General features: G+C 37.0%; 1 protein-coding gene across 3 annotated transcripts in view; it reads left to right on the top strand.

Annotated features, from left to right (window-relative positions):
* The first annotated feature begins 5285 nt into the window (after window positions 1-5285).
* Window positions 5286-19172, top strand: part of LOC136839623 (sorting nexin-17-like) — a 34548-nt gene continuing 20661 nt past the window's right edge. For 2 of the 3 annotated variants that reach the window (XM_067105938.1, XM_067105936.1), the window contains exons 1-6: window positions 5907-6130; window positions 10179-10371; window positions 10969-11150; window positions 16114-16201; window positions 16467-16551; window positions 17485-17647. In XM_067105938.1, the coding sequence (XP_066962039.1) occupies window positions 6071-6130; window positions 10179-10371; window positions 10969-11150; window positions 16114-16201; window positions 16467-16551; window positions 17485-17647 (771 nt within the window). In that variant the 5' untranslated portion in view covers window positions 5907-6070. Of the gene's footprint in view, window positions 6131-10178; window positions 10372-10968; window positions 11151-16113; window positions 16202-16466; window positions 16552-17484; window positions 17648-19172 lie in introns of all 3 variants that reach the window. The other variant, XM_067105935.1, reaches the window with a different exon arrangement.

Raw genomic sequence — 19172 nt, 5'->3', positions numbered from 1 at the left:
TGCTGTCAGGGCGTTATTACATTTCATAACTGTAAATGACTAGTGCAATCATGAAAAAATCCACCATGGTCTCAGGTTCACTGAATATGAAATGTATATTATGTTAGGGATTTACGAGAAAGGTAACCACTGTACCTTTTGCCAATCTTGTAGCCGTTCAAGTATTCATTTTTCATTAGTTATATAAGTTTTTCACACAATAAATGAAAAAGTGGATTAATGAGGGTCATATAGTAGAAACAACACCATACTACTTAATGTGCGTGCAAACCAACTCGGCCATCATCTTTCCGTTCGTAGTTGTATTGTTCATTCCATTCAAGCGTTTTTATGTGTGCAGATTCCAAGAGAAATCACAGGTGAATCCCTGGTCACTAAAATCAAACCAAATGCTATATTTTTGTCACTTATGAAGTTATGGTTGGGTAGATCAGAAAAAGAAAAATGCATTTTTAGTTTTAGAGGCTTTCCTATTGATAGTCGCATTAGCTAACTTGATAATGTAGGATGTCGTTCAAACATGTTATTTTCAAGAAAAGTAATTTGAAAGAGGGTTACAGTGAGAATTGTAACATACGATAATACTTCTTGTAATTTCTTTTTAGCACTTTAACTGTGAGCGTAACTGCCACTTCTTAACATACTACATGGTGTTAAGCAATGAAGCTGAGTGGTGAGAATCTCAAATTATATTGACACAAAAGGGGGAGGGTGGTGGGGATGGTAGAAGGGAGAGGGGCGGGAGGCTCATTTACTGTCACATTGACCAAAGTGGTCGTACTCATTACCGTTATAGGCAGTTTCAGGATTGGAAGCAGAAACAGTCTTGAGAGTGTTTACATAGACCATGCTCTGGGTGCTCTCCATACAGTAGGCTACATGCATTAATTAAACAGAAATTTGGATGTTCGAATAAATAAAAAAATTATTCAAGAAAATAATTATATTTGTCAAATAAAGAGGGCTGCTGTGTCAGACTAAATGAGGGTAAACAGGTGGCTGTGAAGATGGAAGATAAAGATGTTCCAAAGACAGCGGAGTGATTTGCTTTTGCCATTACGGTTACACTGGTGTGACCTACTTAGATTGACGGACAAAATGTCATTATCTATTGCTGTCTTATTTGTCCATAGGCCTGTCTAAATTCAATGGAATCCTTGCCTGAACTCAAAGTTCGTTTGTCATACTTAACCTTGTCTGTGCGGCTATGAAGCTGATGTTATTGTATAATGATTTGTTGTTCAACGTGCCTTGATTTTCTTTTATCGCAGTCTCCTGGTTTTCCCTGAACCCATAATCTACTTGGGATTACATTAGATTAACATAAACTTCACTTTCTTCAAAGGAATATGGTGAAGTTATAAATAAGTCAACAGCAATTTGCACTTTTGTTTATGACATAAGATCTTGGCTATTGGACCTTGTAATTGACCCACTATGGCTTATAAGAGGTGCAAAAGAAACGAGCAGGAAAAATTTACTGCTGATTTATTGGTGACCCAGGCGGTTTATATAGCGGCAGACTGACGTCACGCCGCGGAACACAATGAGAACAAAGGTGACCTGAGGTCGATGATAATTAACAATAAATACAATGAACGAATACACTTTGAATCATACAAATGGACAGAAACGGAGTTGAATACAATCTGATGCCTGCGAAAGAAGAATACATGATATACAAATTGGAGACAGGAAAATAATTATATACATAATTTAAATGATTGGATCGGCGTGACCCGACACGCCAGGTGTGACGAATTGTAGAGGCAAAGAAAATGGGACGTCACCATAGAAAACTCGCTCAGCAGAGACATTACAGGCTAAGGCCGGGTCACTTAAATCAACTAATCAACGTAGGCCCATGAAATTTTTGGGGCTTATTTGCACCATAATGACGTATATTCTGTGTAATTTTCATGATCCCACAGTTAAAAATAACGATGTTCATATTTTGGTGTCCTCGAACGTGAACGTGATTCTTCGTGGAAAATTATCAAAATCAAATATGTTTTGTAATAAAATAATTATTTTCGGATGACGAGCCTTTGAAACCCCACAAAAATATGTTGAAAACATCGCTGCTTGAAGTTTACGGCGATATAAACATAATTATATAGCCAGTTATACGATTTAGTTTTGTTTCCTATGAATCGTCAACGTTTTCTGTGTATGAGTTAATCGTAGAAAACTGCTTCTGACAAGTTTAGGGGTACTTTACGCTCGATAAATGAGATATTTTTTTTAGGAAAAGGGTTTATTACTTTATTTACACACTACAAAAGGCATTTATTATTTTATTTACACGTTACTGAAGGGCTAGAAACCACCAGCTTCATACGTTGTGCCTTCCTGTCTTCTTCTGTGGCTAATCTCATCGTTTTCTTTCGTTTTTCTTCTTTCTTCCCTGTAAGTACCAACATCCTGGAATGCCTTTTCTTGTCGACTCTCAATGCTACCTCCGCAGCGGTGGCTCCCATAGGGTGATATGATGTGTCTGACAGCACACCTTCATTGAACTGGATGATGGCTTTTGCTACCAGGTAATGCAGCCTGGTCTTCTGGTAAAGAAATATTTTTCGAGGCCTTAGACCAGATAACTTTGTTCAGACTTTCACTGGCATTTTGTGTTTTCCCAGTACATCTCTCCAGAAGTTGAGGTGTTGCCACTCGTTTGTGCAACTTCACGAGGTCGTTCTTTATGTCCTCACGAATGGGGTGATGCACAAAGTCTTTGTGTTTTACTGTTGACACGTCTTTCCCATCTCGTAGCATCTTCTGGTAGAAATACCAGCGAACTGGGCAGGACTGATGGTTGGGGTTTCTGTCAGTGCTGGCAAAGTGATCAAGCGTTACAAAAATTTCTTTTATCATTGCCTCGACGTCCCCAATGTTGTGGTCAATGGCAGTGCGAAAATAATTTTGTAATGCTGTGATGACTTCACCTGTCAATGCATCAGCTTTTTTTCCTCCTACGGTTTCTCCTTTCTTTTTCCCTGGACTTGGTCTCTCAGGTATTTTCCAATACGTTTTGCTATATGATTGAGACATTCCTTCTTGTTTATCTCAATCTCATCTCCATAAATGTTTTCGTCCCTCACTGCAGTAAATGACTTTGAGTCCCCATCAGATATGATGTTGACATACCTGAACCCACACTTCTCTTCAGAACGACGAAACAAGCGTTTCCAACCCTCCAATTCCATGGCAGGAGAGTTACCTTCAAACGAAACCGCGATGAGACCAGGTACCATCACAGGTGACGGTAATGTTCTTTATGTCTTCTACACCTAGATTGTCTTCTGCCAAGATTCTGTGTAGATGTTGCCTGGCTCTTTGTAGGGACTCCTCGCACTCTGCAACGCCCCTCTCTTCAATGACCTTGGCGAGTTCAAAGAACCTTGACGATGACATGACCTTTGTGTTGAACACCATCTCAAAGTCCTGGATTGTTTTGTAGCCTTGATTTCGCAAGGCGAAATCTACGATTCTCATATTTACATCAAATTTACCCCTCGGTGGGTCTCTGGGTGAAGTCCAGGCGTTGATATTTTGCTTACACCTGACACAGGTAACATTGAGAGAATGAGCCGTACAATACCTGCTTTGCACTTTATTCCAAGTAGAAGTCATCTTCCAACATTTATGGCACCTGTTAGAATAATGGCCCTCAATACTACTCTCAACAAGCATGTAGGTGGGCCTAGCTGCTTGAACATCAGGTGTTTTGCGAAAGTGAGAACGAAGATATCTTTTTAGAATAGCAGGAGAGCACTCAGGCTCTTCTTTTTTTGTGGTGTACTTGGCTGCTGACCAGAAGGACCGGGCTGTGGGTCGTCGTCTTCTGCTACAGCATGTTGCTGTTGTTGTTCATCCTGTCTTGTCTGTTCCTCTTCTTCCCTTGACTGTTCCTCGGCTCGTTGTCGCTCAACCTTCTTCTCTACTTTACGTCTTCACATCTCCTTCATCTTCTCCTTCTGCTTGCGTGCGAATGAACGAGGCATGCTGACAGGCTGTTATAGAAGACCAGCCGCCTAACTCCTACCCCTACCCGTTGCCACTTTATTTCCCGACTGTCCCTATAGCCCGTCCTATGGCTACCCTTTCGTGGCACTGCCCTCAGGGTTCAGTTTCAGTCAATGAGAAATGAAGGTCTCTAGGCGAAGAGAAATGTATAGGAAAGTAAGGAACATCAATTGGCATGAGTTGTTCAACAAGCAATCTGTGTAAGAATGGCCGACTGCCCAGTGACCAGTCTCAGTGAGAGCGCGGGAGCGTGTTGCCAACTCCTATAATTGTAAATGTCGCTAGATTCACCTGGCAAAATTGCTAAAAACTCGCTAAATTTGCGTATATTATTGTCGGTAATTGTCACAGGTGTTGCTAAATGACCTCAAAAGTCTTTAGATTTAGCTACAAAATCGCTAAATTAACAAAATGGCTGGAGTGTAGGCACTGACATAGCTGGTAACAGTCAAGTTGCTACGTACTTGTTTGTGCTAAATTATGCTTGAGGGAGTGTGGTGGGTGAATTGGGAAAGCAAAAGGTGTTTTTTCTTTGTTATTTCGGACCCCTAAAATAATTCTATGATGCTAAATAACAACCTGAGCACAAAAAATACTATATTTGAGCGATATCTGGTGAGTTGTTAAGGTGGATTGGTGTCCTTGGCTTGGGGGATCCTACTGCTACTGAGGGGCGGGCAGGAGTTGCCACACGTATTCTGAAAGTTTTCAGAAATATTAGGAAGGTTTCAGCTCATAGTCATCTGAATTTTTAGCAAATTATGACCATCTGTGCTAATTTATGCATGGGGACGAGGGTGATTTTTTTTTTTTTTGTTATTTGCATGGGGGCGAAGGGGAGGGGTGTATTTTTTTCTGTTATTTCGGAGTCCTAACATAATTCGACGATGGAAAATAACAATCTGAGCACAAAAAATCCGATCTCAGAGCGATATCTGGTTACCGAGTTGTCGGTGGGGGGGGGGGTTCCTGGGGGTTTAGTGGTGGGCGGGGGTGACTTTGACAAGTGCCTCGATGTTCCACTAGTGCAAGGGAACACTTTTAGCATTAAAACAGAAATTGATAAAAAATGGCCCAAAAATATCACTCTGAGACCCTGCCCTAACTTTAAGTTTATTGCATGTTTCATAAACCGTTTGCTTTATTTTACAAATTTGAGGTTGCTAACCTCGTATTCTTTCCTCGATTTTTGTCCAGCATTGTCTTACAAACCAACTGAGCTTTCATAGATATAAACTTTAAGTCGCCCAAACGTAATCACAGACTTCCTCTCGAGTGGTGAAAGGCTCGCGAGCTCGCTAAAACGAGGTGTTTACAGTTACTGTAAATTAATCGTTGGCTTTATTTCACGAAAGACAGGTTGTTAACCCTGCATTCATCTCTTGATTTTTACCCACTACTGCCTTTCCAGCCAATTCAGCTTTCATAGATAAATTTTAAGTGTCGTCCCTGGCCGAAGCTAATCGAATTGGGGTGAGGGAGGCTCGCGAGCTCGCTGAACCGAAGTGTTTACAGTTACTTCTGGTCATTAATCGTTGGCTTTATTTCACAAAAGCGAGGTCGTTAACCCTGCATTCATCTCTTGATTTTTACCCGGCATTACCTTTCCAGCCAATTCGGCCTTCCATAGATAAATTTTAAGTGTCGCCCCGGGGGGCGGGGAGGCTCGCGAGCTCGCTGAAACGTGGTTGGCAGTTACTTCTGGTCATTAATCGTTGGCTTTATTTCACAAAAGTGAGGTTATCAACCCTGCAGTCATCTCTTGACTTTTACCCAGCATTGCCTTTCCAGCCAAGTCAGCCTTCATCGATAAATGTTAAGTGTCTCCTAATCGAATGGAGAGGGGGGGGGGAGGCTCGCGAGCTCGCTGAAACGTGGTTGGCAGTTAGTTCCTTCTGGTGGCACTAGATGGCACCCCGTCAGATGTCAACAAACCCCTGCCTGTGCCTGTAAGGGCAATTGCTCAACTGTCGAAATTATCAGCCTGCCCCGTATCACGTCCCCCAGCCGTTGCAGATGCTCACAGCCAGGAATAAGACTGAAGATGCACTTCTCAATACCGGATACCCAGGAGTGTAGAGAAGATAACGGAGGCACATATGTAGTAAGTACCCCAGGGTAGTCCAGCGATGTCGTTGGCTGCGAAGGTTGGACTTCCCATCTGAGAGGTCCAGCTTACGTTAGGGAAGGCCGTATTGACTGTGCTGCAGGTTACCGTGTGCTTGTAGGCCATCCTGCTCGTAAATAAGATGAAGAACATATTTCTGCTAACGATGTACCCAGTTAGACTGAGGCTAAAAATAGGCAAGAAGAACATAACCTCAAGCAAGAAAAGCGTTTTAAATTTCCTTGACGTATAGCTATGGAGGGGTTGGGCCCTAACGTTGGAAAATCATTGCCCAGGCTGGTTTCCAAAATAGGTTTCTTTCTTCCACATTTTTTATGATAACCTTGGTAGGCTGATTCCGAGGAGTTGGATAGCCTAGGCCTTGGCCGTGAATGGGTAAGACTGAAGACTGCTATCGCACTCCTCTGGTTTTCGTGACTAACAATATACATGCAAACTGGCACCATGTGTGGTACCAGCCCCTTGGGGATGATTGTCAAAACATTAGCAAAAGATGGCAAATATCATCAAGATTAACCCTTAATGGACGGGAATCCTCACATGAGAATCTATAACAGGTTTTGAGTGATGGGCGGGAGTCTTCACATGAGTATTAATATTACGCACCATTCGGGTTGGATGAATTTAGTGGCAGAATTGTTCCTAGAGCTTCAATGGGCTATAAATGACTTTTGGTGACTATTTAGCTCAGCATGGGAGAGACATCGATCAGTATGCCTTGAGAGTTCAGAGGGGAATGTACTGCCTCTCTGCCGCCCCAGGGCGTCTTTTTATTTATTTGCTCATAAATATACCCAGGGATTGCTGTTGATTTTAGTTCTTATCATTAATGATAGTATGTCAGCTATAATTGTAATTTTGCAAAGAAATATTAGATAAAACCTATATACCTCTCAAAAAGCTACTGCATCTCCCCACCTTAGTAAATCTCATAAATATTTGACAACAAATATACTCAGAATTTGTTACTGATTTTGGTTCTTATCTGTTATGATATTGTGTGAGCTCTAAATATAATTTTGCAAAATAAAATAAAATAAATAGTTAGAAAAAAACATGCATAACTTGTTAAAATTAACATATTTTTACAAGTGTCTTATAAAAGAGGCCCCACATAAGATTGTAAACAGTCACTTTGAACTTTCCCATGGAAGGTAGGGAAAAATTTTTAGAATTTTTGCATATCTTTCTCTTTCCAGTGATGTGTTTTTTTCTTAAATTGACCAACCTTAAAGTTTGCCCGGTCTGGGGTGTGCTTGATATATATTTAGCCTGTCCTTTAAGGGTTAACAAAAGACATTAACGAAAGAAGGTACATATTCCTGTTGGCAACATAAGGAGTCAGGCTGTGGTCGTAGTCTTCAGTTTTACCCCATGACTATATGCCCATACTGTAATTAGATTAGGTAATTTCGCTAGAAAAGGCTTTTCAGGTTTCCAAGGGGTAGAGTTTAATTTGGTAACCTTGGTAATAATTATAAAATAGTTAACTTTTATTCTGTGTGTGGAGAAAGGCATGCAAAACCAGCCTTAAGAGGAAGCCCTACGTATGGGGTCACAAAGTATTAACATATTTTATTTAGGGTAAGCGTATGTGTGGCTACAGTCAACAATGTTTATATACTGTACAATCAGGTACAGCATATAAACATTGTTGACTATAGCCACACATACGCTAAATGACTTTAAAATAGGTAGGCCCATTTGTTGAAGTCGGCTAATAATGGGAGTAACAGCAGTAGGTACTCACCTCTACACAGTAGATCCAGAGCCCCTACACTCAGTTCAGTTAAGTCTTTTTCTATTTGCAAGCAAATGAGTTTGATGTTGAGGTAAATATGCTGCCTTGACTAGTGCACAGGTGAACATTCTTTTTCATGGATGAGACATAAAGTATTTGAAGTTTTTTACATTATGCCTAGATCATTAAATGTTGTCTTAGCCTACTTTTGGGAGAGTTAGGCTATCCTGTATCATTTCTATATAGAAACAATTTGTTATTTTTGTGAAACTTGCAAAACATCCATTCCAGTAAGAAGACAAAGCTCTAAGCAAGTAGGATACACTTGGTAACATTGCTAAATTGTCATTTTTATTATACAAGTCTATGAACATTGACTTTCAAGATTTTAAACCTCAATATGGAGAAACTTTTGTTGAGAATATTTCTGTTAGTTATACTTACGTAATTGCCTGTAAACTTCCAAGGAATTACAGTATCATACATTTTCATTTGTTTTTTAAAATGCTGTTTTGTAGTTATACATATGTAATTGCCTGTAAACTTTCAAGGAATTACAGTACCATAAATTTTCCTTTGTTTTTCTAAAATGCCGTACAAAACTACAGTAGCCATTATAAATTTAATCATATAGTATGTGATTGATAGTTAAAATGGTGGTTATGGCATAGTTTTATACTTCACCAGCTGTGTGATTTATTGATTTTTAAGGAAAATTATTATTTAACCCTTCAGATGTTTATTACATATAAGTAGTGTGAATATTTACCCATGAAGATGAGTACATACTTGTACTGTATGGACCATGGTCATTTTAAGTCCCCTTAGTTATGTATGTATATATTTCTTGCAAGGTCATTCCACTTGAACCAGAAGGACAGGATAAAGAAACAAGGAAAGGTATAAGGAATTGTTTATGTTTGTAAAAAAATTATTATCCGAAATAGCCAAGATTTTGACAAGCATTTTTAGGAGTTAGAATATGGTAACACATAAAATGAATGGCATAAGTGAAAGAAAGCAATTACTAGTACTAAATACAGTAATTTGAATGCAATGTTAGCCAGCCTTGTGGTCGAATGGGTACCTCAAAAATCCCGTAGTACTACTATGTGTACTGTATATGAATGTTTATACTTGGCAGTAGTATTCTTGTTAACTTACTTTCTTTGCATACACACATGCACTGTGTAATTACTTTTCATTGTGATCCGTTAAATTCTTTTCACTATGATATGAAATAGTACTGATAAACCTTAATCAGGTTTGAATTAGACAAAAACCAGTGTATTTAAGCTAGAATGTATGCAAGCATATAACTGTATTAGAGGACATTGAACATTGAAAATTACAATTTTTTAAGTTAACAAGATAAAGTATATGAGCAGAAATTATCAAACAATGTAACATTAAAGTGTATCATGAAGGGCATTCTTTTCTGCACCAATTGTATAAATGAATTCATGCCAACAACTACTTTACTGAGTGCTCATGCACACACAGCCTAGATATTGATAGTGTTGGTACCAGTTATAATACCAGGAGAAATAACAAATATTATCCAGTTTAGTGCATCTTTTATTAAGCACAGAGGACGCTATGCATGATCAGCAGGTTGTGTTGCTAATGCTTTTAGGGATTCCATATTTGATTAGTAGATTGTATTCCTCACAGGATTTTTCTTATTCTTATGATTATTTTTGCAGCATTGATCTCATTTTTTTTTTTTTTTTTTTTTTTTTTTTTTTTTTTTTTAAAACCCATAAAATCCCAAGTGTCCTGGAACGTTGACTGAAACAGTCCTTTTTGTTCTCAACTCAGAATGCCTATGCACTTGGTACCATCCCTGTTTTAAATAATTTTTCTTTTTAGTTCTCAATATTTATTGACTTAACATTACCCTGTATGTATATAGAAGGTAGCTGATTACTTTTGCCTTAAAATCAATATGGCACAGGTTAATGCAAAACAGAAATTAAATTGTTATCCAACAAATTTCCAGGTCAGAATAATGAACGTCACAAACATCTTACTTAGTGTGCTTTCCATTGGTAAATCCTAATTGATTCAAGTAGTCATACCAAGTGTGTGTTTTGATAGGTTCAATAGAAGGATTTCCCATATTGCAGCAGATCTCACCTATCATAAGACTACTACTTTGTTTACTTTTTAAGGGTTATTGATTAATCTTTTTGCCTGTTTGAACTATGTAGACTTAAGTAAAGTTAAGGTAAGGATTTATTTACTTTACAGAAATAAAGAATCTTACAATTTTTGTTTCAGGCCTACAATGTTCACATCAATGGCGTATTTCATTGCACTGTTCGGTACCGACAGCTGCATAGTTTACATGAACAGCTGAAGAGAGATTTAGGGAGCTCCACTCTACCTTCATTTCCACCAAAGAAGCTGCTTCCACTGTCGCCAACACAGACCGAAGAACGGAGAATTGCTTTGGAAAAATATATACTTCAGTGTACGTAACAAATTCAGTACTGTATTTAGATATACAATTTGGGAACCATTTCATTCTGTTAAGTAGGTGTATATGAGTTGGGAAATTTAACCACTTGCTAAAGATCTTGATACACTTGTAACAATGATACCTCTTTGAAGAAAGGTAGGGCTTTTATGCAACCCTGCCAAATTCAGATGCTTGCCTTCATTTAAGCTCAGATCCTTCGGGTGAGGTCTGTTTGCTTGGAAATGTAATGTATTGGTTACCTTGAATTATTTTTTAAATAATCCATATGAGAAAATGTATTTACCTCATGAATTGCAAAATATTTATGTATGCTATGTATTTCAAAATAAGCTTTTCTGTATTAGAGTTGGGTTAGGATTTTTACCAAGGTCACCACTTTTTTGACAAATTTCTGTTTTTCATAAATTTAGGTACTACTGCACTTAAAAAAATGTACAGGTAGTACTTCTGTTCATGAATCTATTCGCTGGGAAATAATTTACTGGAAGATAATATTCTCATTTTGTGTACTCTCTTGAATGCCTGCAGTTCACGATTAAGACCTCATGAGGAACAATTATTAACAAGGTCTTATCTTTGATTTTTTAGTGAGTCAAGATCCGAGAGTTTTGAATAATGATGTCTTCAATGGGTTTCTTGTTTCTGCTCAAAATGAAACTCAGAGAGCAGGAGGGGGGCAAGATGAAGTTCAGATTGATATCTACATGATGAGTGGACAAAAGGTCACACTTAGCATCCCAGCCACCTTACAAACTGATGATCTTCTTGAGGTATGTAAAGCACTTTTTATTGAGTTCACTTAATGTTGAAGGTGTTCAGAAGTTTGTTAAACATCTTGACCGTTGGCTGTTTCATATAGTTTAAGCACCAGTGTTAAGTAGAACAGTAAATTAATGCAGGCCCATTTGTAGCTCTGTTAGAACAAGTGTCTGGAGAGTTTTTATGATACTCTTGGGATTATCAACATTAATGGATGGCATTTTAAAGTTGTTCAAGTTTTTAATAACTTAAAGCTTATTAAGTAAGACCATCACACTTTCATGGTATCTGTCATGATTAGAATACCATTGATAAACAATCCTTCCTGTATGTCACTGTGACCTTGAGTGAAGATCAGCAATATAGTTCAACTTTTCAATTTACAATTTTTAACTAGGCTTAGTTGAGAATTCAGGCAAACTGTGCTTAAAAAGTGGAGATAATTTATAGGACTTCTAATCACATACAGGGGAGACCTAATATAAAATGTAAATGATGGTAATTTATATATAAACTTATTCCATCCATGAGCTAGCAGGGCAAGCTTCCTCAGAATAAAATTTGCACATGCAAAAAGAAAAGGGAAGAAATGAAAATAAGTGAGTAAAATTGTACACATAAAAAAAACAGGTTTTTACGCAGGAAAAACCTATTTTGGTTGCCACTGTGAGACGTCAAAGGGATTTACACATTTATGGTCCCCCCAGAGCTCCATAAGACAGACCAACCAAGAATTTTCTAATAGTTGGTCTCGGCCAGAAGAATAGTGCTGTTGGCACAGTGATAGAATATAAAAGACTCAGGACACAGGAGGGCTCTATTCCCTATTGTACAATGACTGCCTTGGTTTTCTCTGCATCCCACTCTTACAAATGTGACAAAAGTGAGTACTGTACTTGGCTTTGTCAAACCACCTTCACATCCTACTATCTAAGGGATGTTGCCCACATGTCCTTGGACTTTTTTTTCCTTGGGTCCGTTGGTGGCTGCTCAGCAAGTTGTGTAGCTCATCCAGTGCCCCAAGTGGGACAGTTTGTATCTCACTTAAGATGATGGTATGAAAGTGAGAGAGTGAATAAGATGACTGGCCTTTTTCCTTTCTATTTTCTCCTTCTTCTCTACCTGTGGGCAGTAGGAAGATTGATCCATCATGAGCTGGAACTGGTTAGATACAGGTGAGTGAGCACCTTTCTGTTTGAGAAAAATTTTTTAATACACTAATCTTTCCTTGCAGAAGCTAGTCCCTCCTCTCTCTAACAAGGGGAGAGAGGAATAATAACAAACGAATTGGTGGCTAACGTAAGTTTGTTGTCTTAACAGATACAGCTCCTTAATTTCCATTTATACATTGTTCCTATACAAATGTACAGTATATTAGCCCAGTAATCTGACGATTTAATATCCTTTATTAGACTATCCCAGAGGCTTTTGTTTCTTTTCTCTGCTTTTACTTAACCGAGAATTGAGCCCAGGTGTGCTGAACCTCCAGTTGGTTTGAGACTTCCTTTCCGCCCACCAAAAGTGAGTCTATCCTAATGTTAAGACCTAGGTTTGTTCCACGTATGAACAAAGGACAAATTCTTAGTTAATTTGTATTTTTCATATTTAACAAACCTACGGTGTTAACTTATATTGCCCACCTCTTGCCACCCCTCAATGGATTCCCTAGGCTGGAAGAAACTGAGATGTCACGGCATTCTTGGGTGAAGGTAGGTTGATTGTTTACCCCTATCTCACCTGAGTAGCCAAACCCCATTGCCCCAATACCTTGTTCTACAATTTTATGTTTTTTACTGGTTACCAGCTGGCGCTAGAAGATTTATCCTAACGCTAAGACTGTAAGTTTGTTAGCAATGAAAAATACATGATTAAAAATTTGTCATATATAAATCATACTTATGGATATAAACTATACAGGAAAAAACCCTCCTATAATGTAGTTTACTATTTTATCTGGCCAAGGTTACACTTTTATCCGATATTTAGCCGCTGCTTTATTTAATCTAAACTACTTTTAGGCTAATAATAGGATATTCCCTAAAGGGATTCCTATTTAATCTAGTTAGGCTACTGCTTGGTCTAGGTTTATATCACCTTTAAGGATTCAGACTACATAAGAACCCCACCAGTATGTAGCCTTACAAATAGGCTACTGAGATGTAAATTTAGGTTACATTTAATCTAGCCTAGGTTACTGGTTATATCTAATCCTAGGCTATTTGGTCTGAACTACTACTTAGGCCAATACAGGTCCCGGTTATCAGTGGGGGTTCCATTCCCGACGGGGTGACAATAACCGATAACTGGAAATCGACGAATATCGGCGCTTATTGCCGCCGATAAGCGGGGATTGGTGCTGTTCTTTGGTTATTGGCACCAATAAGCAGATATTAGCACATGTCGGCACTGAAAATCCAGATGTTGTCATTGCTAGACAAGCGCTGTAAAACCGGATTGCCAATAACCTTGGCCACCGATAACCGGGAACTGCCTGTAATAGGATATTTCTTAAAATGTTCCCACTTAACCTAGTAGAATAGGGTATTGCCTAATCCAGATTATTTAGATCTCCCTTAAATATATAGGCTGTATAAAACAGAAACTATGTAGCCTTATAGCTAGGCTACTATTTTGCCTAGGCCAGGTTATTGTTTTATCTAATCCCAGGCTACCTTGCCTAAGATACTACTTAGGCAAATAATAAGATATTTCTTAAAATGTTCTCACTTAACTCGGTATAGGGTATTGCCTATATAAAACAGAAATTCACTAGTATGTAACCTTATAGCTAGGCTACCATTTTGTGTAGCCCAGATTATTGTTTTTAAATCTAATCCCAGGCTACCTGGTGTAAGGTACTACTTAGCCCATGATAGGATATTTCTTAAAGGGTTCTTACTCTAATCTAGGCTACTGCCTATCCAGGTTATTGAATTCACACTTAAAGGTATGGGTTACATAAAAAAAATTTACTCTAATATGTAGCTTTAACACACATCCACTATTTATCCAGTCTAAATTATTCTCAGTCTGATCTAGGCTACTGCCTAGATTATTATAGACATCGTAGAATCTGAAAGGATTTTCTATATTAATGATAAGTTGTGAAACATTGCCTTTAGATAAAACATATAATTGAAATGACAGATTTTTAAAACAATGTGCACCTTTCACAACTAACAATTTGCGATTACAATTTAACGCTGGCCATATGTTAGCAAGAACAGCCGAGTTTTCGGCTTTCACATAAATTAACTGCCAATTACAAAGTTTAAAACTTTAACTGGAACCTAAAACTAAGCACTTAACTTGCTTCTTTTGGCTTTTCCCCTGTAGGTGTTTCAATAATTGTTGAATTTGGAGCGGTGACGAACATTTAATCAGTTCCAAATGGACCAACGAAAGGTAATGGCTTCCTTGGTCTCTTGCCAGTCTGTTTGTCGACAGTATGGCAGACTGCACATGCGATATAATCACTTCCTCTTCTAGCAGTTTTGGTGAAGGAAATAACCTGGGTACAGCTTCGCTGTAAGACAAGGGAAAGAGCCCTCTTATCTTTGAGTCCATTACTTACTCCATCACATGTTATAGTGTTTATCATTATGACACAATACTTGGCCAAGAGACTGACTAAAAGAACTCTTTGATATTAGTATGGTCACCATGGAGCTCTGACAGACCCATGGAAGGTAACTCCTTGAGGACAAACAAGCGACTACGCTATCAAAAATAGGTAAATTGAGATATAGTATACAATTTTTTTTACACACTTGGAAAGAAATGTACTATAATTCACGTTTCCTGTGATGTGCATTATAATGCATTACTATTTGTGTTACATATGACACAGCACACCCCCAAAAAAGGTAAACAAACTTACCCATGTGAGCAGCCAGGGAGAACTTACGCATAATGGTATTTCACAAGTTACTTGCATTTAAAAATTTGTTAAAAATAGGAAAAGTGAGATAAATAATTTTTCATTACACACTGAGGAAGTACCATAATTTACATTTCATATGATATATAATCCATTACTATGTGTTTTACATATAACACAACACCTCCCTCCCAAAAAGTAAACAAACTTAATCGTGTGAGAGCTAGGGAGAACTGACACATCAGGGGATATTTCACAAGCCACTTGCATCTAAAAATTTTCCAAAAGTAGGTAAATTGAGATATCTTGTTTTTCTTTACTCTGTGAGAAAGTAAAGTAATTTGTGTTTCCAGTGATACATAATTCAACATATTATTTGTTAGGTATGACACAATCCCCCACTCAAAATAGTAAACAAACTTACTCACTTGAGGAGCCAGGGAGAACTTATACCTACGATAAAGTGTTATAAGTTATGTGCAATCAATTAAATATTAACCATAAAATGTGTATACATAATTGGTAATATTTATATTGGTAATGTTAGTAAAATGCATGATAAATTGCATTCTTAATCATAAAATTTTTTTGCCAAAAACTGAAATTACACAAAAAGCACAAGAAAATAAAAACATACACCATAAAAAATATATTACCATAAAAGAATGCATTGCATAAAAAATACGTAAAAACACATAAATATACATACATCTCATGATGTCATATTCAGATCTCTATGTTATGATGTGCTTTTCTTATTTTTGCTTATTTTCTTTAAAAAAATATCTTCTATGGATGCTCAAGCACGTCAGTTGCACACATAGAAAAGGGGGCTCTAATGCACAAGTGCATTGGTCATGCACAGAAAGGTTAACATATCCATATTCTGAGATCATCTTCAGATGAGACATTGCAACAGAGATAACCCCTAATTGGAATGTCTGCCCCATCTATGATGACTTGATGCTTGGTCATTCCACATTGCCTGGGGATATAAAAAATAAAAGTAATAAGTTTTGTATTTGTGAAGTAAAAATTATGGAAAGTAGTTTTTATTAGTTTGAAAAATTCATCATGCATTAATGTTCTTTCAGAAATTATGCACCCAGATTCATCTTCCTAATGAATTGGTCTACTACTTTGCCCTTTTCCTGGTGAAAAAAGAAGAAAATGATCTAATTGGTAAGTATTAACTAAAAATATTGTGTATAAGGTGTTGAGCATTATGTTGATCTCTCTCTCTCTCTCGTATTGTCATTACTTGTAGCCTTAAGATTAATTCATTCATCTCATGCCATTACTTAAAAATGAAATAAAAGGAATATAACTTTTGATATCATCATGATTATGTAGAGACAGTCGTTTTCGTAGACATTGTAATGTGTTGTTCACGTTATTTGGATAATGATGAGGAAGAGTAATACATGTATTTGTTTTTTATTTGCAGTTGTGAAGCGATTGCAGGACTTTGAAAGCCCTTACATCTCTCAGAGATGCATGAAAGGACTACACAGAATAGTTTTAAGGAAAAAGTAAGCATTACTATACAGTACTGTATACCAGTGATGTCATTCAGAATGGTTAAATACTTGGCGCTTCCTAGTTTAAAGAATTGTGATTTTGTAACAGAAATATTTTCAGATATCTTTTAACTAGGACAGGGAAAGTTTTTGAAATGTCTTAAAGAGAAAAGTGAAGGTGACCATTATGTTTCTTTAGCAAAAATGATGAATGTTCTGATAATGCCAAAGATGTCAGGTAATGCTGTTCTGAATTTGTTTACACATAGAAGAAACCCATACTTATTCATTTTAAAACTGGTTGATTCTATTTGCAAATGAGGAAGGGACATGGGATACATATAAAAATTTAAACATTAATATAAAAACCTGTAAGCTTGGGATAAATGGCATAACTGCAGTATATGCAAGACTGCATGATGGAGGGAGTAACAGATGGGCATAGTGATCTAACACTGGAGGGTCAAAGGACTAACATATGTGATAACTGGTAAACAAGGTGAATGAGAAGGTAATTTTTTCAACTCTTGAAGTGCACAGTCAGTAAAAATGAAAAATATCTTTCAGTTATATTGCTTTAGACAGTAGCAACTGTTGCTACGGAAAATAGCAGTTCTCTTATACCTTCTGGTTTTGTAAGGAGTAAACATAGTTTTCTTCCAGTGAAAATAGTATAAACAGATTTAATGAGTAACTCCAGTATTCTGTGCTATAAAAAAATTGAATGAGAATGGTGGGGGGAGTTATTTGAGTCTTTATTATGATGGTTTTGGAAGTAAAATAGGACAATAGCAGTGGATTTGTGTGTTGTCAATTATGTGAGAACTTTTGAAGATTTCAGATTGATGGCTGATAAAACAAATTGGGGATACTGTGAAACACTAAAATAATTGCTAAAATTTCTGGTATTTGCTGAAATAATGTTTTTCTTACATTCACTGTCAGCTATTGGGACCCCAGCATAGACCAGCTCATAATGAATGATCGAGTTGGTTTAAACTTGCTCTATGCTCAAACAGTACAAGATGTGGAAAGAGGGTGGGTTCTAACAAATCGTGAGATCCAGAGACAGTTGGCGGCACTCCAGGCTAAAGGAGCCAAGAAAGAGGTTTGTGTTTATCTCTAATTACTGTATAGTATACATTTTTAACAAATTTTCTTATACCAAGTTTTGTTTCAGCCTCATTTAGGTCTTACCTTTAAGCTGCATTATAAACATCCATCTGATGTGCCAGAAATCCTTCATGAAACTGTCTCATAACCGCAATATCCCATGTATTATCTTCAGCGCACATATGCACAGCTTCTGCACAAAAAAAAAAAAAAAAAGGTTTTTTGAAATTCCATTTTCCTGGACTTTTAACCAGAGAACATTTTAATTTTGAGGGGTTTCATACAATATTACAAACTGCTGTCTTAATAGAACATATTACTGTATTTCCATAACTCAAAGGGTTGAGATATGGAAATACAGCACTGTATAAAATAGATAATATAAAAGGCATAAGTATGACTACCTCTCAAGGGATTCCCGACTTCCATACTCACATCCATCTAATTCTGCTTTCATGTCTGTCTCCCTTGTATACACATGAAATATTTTTAACTTTTTTAAAGTAAATAAGGGCTTAATATTCTTTGTTACTTTATGGAATGAATAATCTGTAATTGCTTTATTTCCATTGTTAAGGTTCTAACATGCCAGTGATAATTAACTTGGACATGATGCTGCAATAAGTAATAATGTATTGTAATTCTGAAATGCTTTGTGAAAGTCCTTATTTGGCCCTGTTATTGTTCATTTAATGCTTATTACATTCATATGATGTACAATTTTTTTCATGCCATTATGGCTGGCTGAAGGCAATAGACTGAGAGATGAATTGCTGGCTGTAACAACTTGAAGTGGTTGTTAAAAGATAGGAACTTTGCTGTATGATAGGAACTCTATTTATTTGCATCGCTTGCAACCGTGACAGTGTGTTTTTCCATTATCACTCGTTATCCTTGTTATTGGTAAGAAACCTCACAGTTACTGGTGACTGAATTATCTGTAATGACCCACAATCTAGAGTGATTATGGAGGACATTTAAATTGGTAAAAGAGAGATTAGAACAGTAAAATTTCAGGGTATAAATGAGTTTCCAGAAAAGGCATCCTGATAGGTTCTGTAGAAACTAGTGTAGCTATAAGCACCAGTAGTGCCCTGGTGACAATCCAGGCAAAGTGTACTATGTGTTATTTTCCTCAGCTCCAAATTGCAAATAATCAGTGATAACAGTAACACATTTAAATGAAATGTGTAATTCTCCAGAACGATGAAAAATTTGTTACTGAACTTTTCACAGTATAATGATCAACTAAACACATCCTAAAGTGTTATTGCTCAAAACATTTCATAGAGCTTTATCAGCAATTTGTGTCACCCCCATTATGATTGGCATTAACAAGCAAAAATTAATTAAAATCTTTGGACAGCTTAACATACAAATAAACATATCCTGGAGTATTATTGCTCAAAAAAATATTTCAATGAGATTTATGGAAAAATTTTATTCACCCCATATATGGATGGCAGTTATGGCTGAGTTTTAAGAAATTATTGAAAATGAGTTATTGGCGTTTTAAAATA

This window comes from Macrobrachium rosenbergii, chromosome 6, assembly GCF_040412425.1.
Source record: "Macrobrachium rosenbergii isolate ZJJX-2024 chromosome 6, ASM4041242v1, whole genome shotgun sequence".
Lineage (NCBI taxonomy): Eukaryota > Metazoa > Arthropoda > Malacostraca > Decapoda > Palaemonidae > Macrobrachium > Macrobrachium rosenbergii.
Note: the sequence above shows the minus strand (reverse complement) of the source record. Positions and strands in the feature narration are given on the sequence as shown.